General features: G+C 59.6%; 1 protein-coding gene across 1 annotated transcript; it reads left to right on the plus strand.

The window, feature by feature from the left end:
- GNAT2 (G protein subunit alpha transducin 2) lies at positions 1-3,549 on the plus strand (the record flags this gene model as incomplete). Its single annotated transcript, XM_080632992.1, has 8 exons — positions 1-118; positions 811-853; positions 954-1,095; positions 1,228-1,385; positions 1,477-1,605; positions 1,879-2,008; positions 2,876-3,029; positions 3,359-3,549. 8 exons carry the CDS (start codon positions 1-3, stop codon positions 3,547-3,549), a joined length of 1,065 nt encoding a protein of 354 aa, XP_080489118.1.
- Between the last annotated feature and the right edge of the window lie 2,882 nt (positions 3,550-6,431).

The following is a 6,431-nucleotide window of genomic DNA, read 5'->3' on the forward strand; positions in this document are numbered from 1 at the left end:
ATGGGGAGCGGGGCCAGCGCCGAGGACAAGGAGATGGCCAAGAGGTCCAAGGAGCTGGAGAAGAAGCTCCAGGAGGATGCAGATAAGGAGGCCAAGACGGTCAAGTTGCTGCTGTTGGGTAAGGGTCCGCAGGAGGATGCAGGAGGGCTCCCCCCATCCCTTCCTGCCATTGGGAACCCCCTTGATGGCTGGGCAGGAGAGAAACACAACCAGGGCCTGGTTGTCCACAGCCCATCACCTTCTTCCTCATCCCAACAGCTCATCTTCCCTGCAGCTCAGCACCCTGAGGAGCTGCATGGTTGTGGCATCAGCTCCTGGTGACAACCAGAGGGGTGGCAGGGACAAAGGGGACAACGCAGGGATGGGACCAGGACACCAGGTCCCACATCCCATGGGGGGGTTCTTGGGGACCTCCTGCCACCAGCACCCCAATCCCTGACGCTTGGGGGGGACCCTGGGGACTGTGGGGTGACAGGGAGGGGTGATGGGGCCTGATCCTGGAGGGGGGGGCAGGTCAAGGCGATTAGCACCTAATTCTAAGCAGCTTCCTGCGCTGTCCTAAGCCGCTTACGGCGCCAAGGCCACCACGAGAGGTGGGACACTGGGGACCGGTGGTGGCCTGGGGGTCCCCAATCACCCATGGGGGTCCCCGGGCTGTGGTCCAGCACTGGGTGCAATAGGAGCAGGGGGGTGGTGGCACTGGGAGATGCAGGACATGGGAGAGCGGCCCTGGTGCCCATTGCTGTGGCATCAGGCCTGGGGTCCATCCCACCCTGCCCAGCACTAAGGTGTCCTCCCACCCTTCTCCAGGGGCTGGTGAATCAGGCAAGAGCACCATCGTGAAGCAGATGAAGTGAGTACGGCCCCAGGTCCCCACTGGGCTATGGTGGATGGCACCCAGGGTCACCCATCCCCATGGTGGCCATTCCCACTGTGTCCCCCCCATCCCTCAGGATCATCCACCAGGATGGTTACACGCCCGAGGAGTGCCTGGAGTTCAAGGCCATCATCTATGGCAACATCCTGCAGTCCATCCTGGCCATCATTCGCGCCATGTCCACGCTGGGCATCGACTACGCCGAGTCGTCCCGTGCGGTCAGTTGGGGGCCACCATCATCCCCGTCCCCCCCGTGGCGATGGGGTCTGGAGCCCCACGGTGGGGTTTGGGCACAGGGAGCCCCAGTGGGATGGTGGCAATGGTGGCAATAGCAATGGTCCCTCTCGCAGGACGATGGGCGGCAGCTCTTCAACCTGGCTGACTCCATCGAGGAGGGCACGATGCCCCCTGAGCTCGTGGACTGCATCAAGAAGCTCTGGAAGGATGGGGGGGTCCAGGCTTGCTTCGACCGCGCTGCCGAGTACCAGCTCAATGACTCGGCCGCGTAGTGAGTGGGGTCAGGGCATGGGGGCAGGGGACACATGGGGACGTGGGGACATCAGCAGCGCCTCACATCCCCTCCTGTGCCTCCTCTCCAGTTACCTGAACCAGCTGGACAGGATCACGGCCCCTGACTACCTGCCCAATGAGCAGGACGTGCTCAGGTCCAGGGTGAAGACCACGGGCATCATTGAGACCAAGTTCTCCGTCAAAGACCTCAATTTCAGGTGGGTTGGTGCAACCCCCATGATCCCCCCATGATCTCCCCCATGGTGTCCCCCATGTTCCTCCCCAGCCCCAATGGTGGGGAGGGGTTTTGGGGTGAACCTGATGCTCCAGGGACCACCAACCCCAGCTGGACAGGGATGGTTGGTTACCGCATCCCTGACACCGCTGAGGACAGGGTGCGGGCACCATCACATTAGGAGTGCTGGCATCATCACATGGGGGGTATCAGATCAGATGTGCCCCCCCTGACCCATCCTTGTTCCCCCCCCCAGGATGTTTGATGTGGGAGGGCAGAGATCGGAGCGCAAGAAGTGGATCCACTGCTTCGAGGGGGTGACCTGCATCATCTTCTGCGGGGCGCTGAGCGCCTACGACATGGTGCTGGTGGAGGACGATGAAGTGGTGCGTTGGGGTCCTAGAGGTGCCCGGCTGCAAGCCGGTGGATGAGGGAGAGCAGAGTTGATGGTTGGGGGGGATACAGAGGGAAGGGACCAGCACTTGGTGCCATCTGATGGGGGAATGGGGTGGGAGATGAGGGATATTGCTCGTGGGGACACAGGAGCCCCATCCCTGGCAGTGTTCAAGGCCAGGTTGGACACAGGGGCTTGGAGCAAGCTGCTCCAGTGGAAGGGGTCCCTGCCTGTGGCAGGGGTTGGAGCTGGAGGAGCTTTAAGGTCCCTTCCAACCCAACCCCGCCGTGGTTCCATGGCACAAGGCTGCTCAGTGAAGTCCTCTGGGTGCCCGGTGGGAGTCACTGCTCCAGGAGCAGGCAAAGCAGCTTCATGGGCAGAGGAGGAACGTGAGAGCCCCAGGACAGGGCATCCCTCAGGAGGAACAAGGGAAGCGGAGCAGAAGGAGGCATCTTCCCTGCCACGGGAAGCAGGACAAGGCACATCCATCCCCATCCCCCTGAAGAAGGCGCCTGCTGCCATACAGGTGGAGGAGATCCCACAGGAGCATTCCAAGTGATGCAAGCACCTTCCGCAGGGCTGGGAGCTTTCCCTGGATAACGTTCCCAAAGCGATCACCAGAATCCTTCATTCCTGACCATCCCAGGAGCTGGCAGGAGGGATCAGAGCATCACACAGCCCGGAGCTGCTTAACACTGCTCCTGCCTGAGCACCACTTGGATTTATCCAGCACTGGGATGGGGTTCAGATGGGAAGAGGGACTCTGGGTGAAGGCAGCACAGGCAGGACAGCGAAAAGCTCTTCCCTTGGGAATGGGGGGGGGGTTTGGGGGCTGCAATGGCTCCGTGTCTCCTTGCAGAACCGCATGCACGAGTCCCTGCACCTATTCAACAGTATATGCAACCACAAGTTCTTCGCCGCCACGTCCATCATCCTCTTCCTCAACAAGAAGGACCTGTTCGAGGAGAAGATCAAGAAGGTCCATCTCAGCATCTGCTTCCCCGAATACGACGGTGAGTTGGGGGGTTCCCCCTCCCAGGAACCCCCGAAGTGTCCAAACCACATGGAGATGGCATCTTGGGTTGGGGTTATGAGGGGAGCAGTTGTGTTTCTGGAGGTAGGAGCAGAGGAGAAGCAGACATGGCCTAGGGAAGGTGCTTGGAAGGATTGGAAAGGGTTAAAATGGGTGTGAGGAGCCTGCCTGTGTGCAGGCACCACCGGCCCTTCTCCTCCTCCTCCTCCTCCTCCAGAGGAAGCTTCCAACAGAACCCTGGAGCATCCCCACATCCTGGCCACCATTCCCATGGGAGCAGCTCAGCAGCACCGTTTCCTCCCTCCGCAGGTCCCAACACGTTTGAGGACGCAGGGAATTACATCAAGACCCAGTTCCTGGATCTCAACATGCGGAAGGACGTGAAGGAGATCTACAGCCACATGACCTGTGCCACAGACACCCAGAACGTCAAGTTCGTCTTCGACGCTGTCACGGACGTCATCATCAAGGAGAACCTCAAGGACTGTGGCCTCTTCTGAGCAGCGGGTGGCAGGTACCCAGGATGCTAAAGGGGATGGGGAGGTGAAAGGGGATGAGATGGGGCAGAGCCCAAACAATGGGGTGATGGGAGGGGGCTGTGGCATCAAACACAGGGTGGGAATGGCTGCCTGTGGAGGAAGGATCAGGGAATCCCGGATTGGTTTGGGTTGAAGGGAGCTCAAAGCTCATCCAGCTCCAACCCCTGCCACGGGCAGGGACACCTTCCACTGGAGCAGCTTGCTCCAAGCCCCTGTGTCCAACCTGGCCTTGAACACTGCCAGGGATGGGGCAGCCACAGCTTCTCTGGGCACCCTGGGCCAGCGCCTCAGCACCCTCACAGGGAAGAGCTTCTGCCTAAGAGCTCATCTCAGTCTCCCCTCTGGCAGGTTAAAGCCATTCCCCTTGGCCTGTCCCTACAGGCCCTTGTCCCAAGCCCCTCTCCAGGTTCCCTGCAGCCCCTTTAGGCACTGGAGCTGCTCTCAGGTCTCCCCTTCAGGAGCCTTCTCTTGTCCAGGCTGCCCCAGCCCAGCTCTCCCAGCCTGGCTCCAGAGTAGAGCTGCTCCAGCCCTCACAGCATCTCCGTGGCCTCCTCCATGGTTGGACGGGGCTTGGAGCACCCTGCTCTAGTGGAAGGTGTCCCTGCCCATGGCAGGGGTTGGAACTGGGATTCCATGATAAACCATGCACCTCAGCAGTATCAAACCTCCCATTCCCACATCACTGGTGCTGCTCCAGTTTGCAGCTGCCACCCAGCCTTGGTCCATGGCAATAACTGTACCCGGGGCCATTCCACACCCACTCTTCACTCACCCTTGCAGCTCAGCACCACAAGTTGGGGTTCATAACCCTCCCTTCTCACCCCTGTGCTCACCCGCTTGCCTCATCCCCATCCCCAAGCACACTCCAGCCACCAGCTTCAGCCCTTCAGTTGTTCAGGGAACCTCTGGCACTTCCCTCATCCCTGAGCATCAATTGGTGTAAATGCTGGGGGGGTTCTGCCACTACATGGGGCAGGAGAGTTTAACCCAATGAGATTTTCCCATCATGGTGCAATGAGATGCTGGTTCTCTACTTCCCCCCTTCCTCCAGCTTCCCCATGGAGTTGGAAGGGGTTTAACCTCCTCTTCTTCCTTCCCTCCTGCTAGAAGAGGACAGGACTTCATCCCCATCGCTGTTCTGCTGCGCAGAGCCAAAAGGATTAACCAAAACACGCACCTACAAGGTCCTTGGAGCCCACTTTTTCTATGTCCTGCCCAACCAAGTCACCTCCCTTCAGCCCAGGATAGGACGGGGCTAAAGCTGAATTTCCTGCTCCCTTTTGTGGCCCTTTCCTCTTTTTCCTTGTTGGTTTCAAGAGGCCAGGTTGGACACAGGGGCTTGGAGCAAGCTGCTCCAGTGGAAGGTGTCCCTGCCCGTGGCAGCGGTTGGAACTGGATGAGCTTTAAGCTCCCTTCCAACCCAAACCATTCCATGACTCCATATGAAGCCATCGTCCTCCCGAGCCAGCAGCATCACTTGGGGAGCAGGGCCAGACCCTCCCCTGCTGGGTTCTTCCCTTCTTCCAAAGCTGAATTCCTCAATGCAGGAGTTCTGGGGGAAGGCAGAGGGAGGGCGACCCAGGGGAACCAACCCCAGTCCTTTGGGAGAAGAAATGATGGGTTTGGGGTTGGTTTTGTGCCCCAGGTTGGAGTCGATGGTGGGCAAGCGAAGGCAGGAGCAGGAGCATTGGGCTCTGAGGGAGGTGCTGATGCTTATGGGTGGGAGGAAGAGGAAATGGTGACACCAGCCCCTCTCTGTGCGCTGTAGAGCTCCGTCTGCTCTTTACTGGTTGTAAATAAATGCTGGTCCCTCACATCTGCCCCCTCGCGCTGCCACATCCCCTGTACAGCTTCATGTAACTGCAGGACATCCAATAAAGGACACAGGCATCACCTGCACGTCTGTCATTTCCATGCCTGCTCCCAAACCCCATTCCTTTGCCCAGGAGCTCCAGTTAAGGAGCATTTCACACTCTTGGCGCACCAACACCCACAGCACAGGGTGGAGATGCTGCTGTCCTCTTGGGCACCCAAACCCTTCCCCACCAAAGCACATCCCTACCTGGGTCCTGCCAGGGCTCTGCTGCAGCTCCAGCAGCGGTCAGGGAACACCACGGTGCCGCAGGGCAGTTCCTGGTGAGATCCCCCCCAGCTCTAGCAGGGGGAAGCTGCAGCGGAGCCTCTAGCGCTGGCTGGAAGGGAACTGTGAGGCAGGCAGAGCTCTGGAGAGCTTCCAGAGCACAAATGCACTCTGCTGGCACTCAGCAGCACCACAGCAGCCCTGGAGTGCTTGATCCAGTGCTTCTGGGCAAGCGTCTTCCCAATGGGTTACATCCGCATCATGGAACAGGGGCTGGAGTAGTGAATGGGGCAGTGAATGAGCAGTGGAGCATCTGCAATAATCCTAATGAAGGACCAGATGTGTCCAGCTTCCAGCTCTGCACCACAGCCTGAGCCCTCGGGAGCAGCAGACCCAGAGACTGGTTTGGGTTGAAGGGAGCTCAAAGCTCATCCAGCTCCCACCCCTGCCACAGGCAGGGACCCCTTCCACTGGAGCAGCTTGCTCCAAGCCCCTGTGTCCAACCTGGCCTTGAACACTGCCAGGGATGGGGCAGCCACAGCTTCTCTGGGCACCCTGGGCCAGCGCCTCAGCACCCTCACAGGGAAGAGCTTCTGCCTAAGAGCTCATCTCAGTCTCCCCTGTTCGGGCAGGTTCAAGCCATTCCCCTTGGCCTGTCCCTACAGGCCCTTGTCCCAAGCCCCTCTCCAGGTTTCCTGCAGCCCCTTTAGGCACTGGAGCTGCTCTCAGGCCTCCCCTTCAGGAGCCTTCTCTTGTCCAGGCT

This window comes from Psittacula echo (genome assembly GCF_963264785.1).
Source record: "Psittacula echo genome assembly, chromosome: 22".
NCBI classification, from domain to species: Eukaryota; Metazoa; Chordata; class Aves; order Psittaciformes; family Psittacidae; genus Psittacula; species Psittacula echo.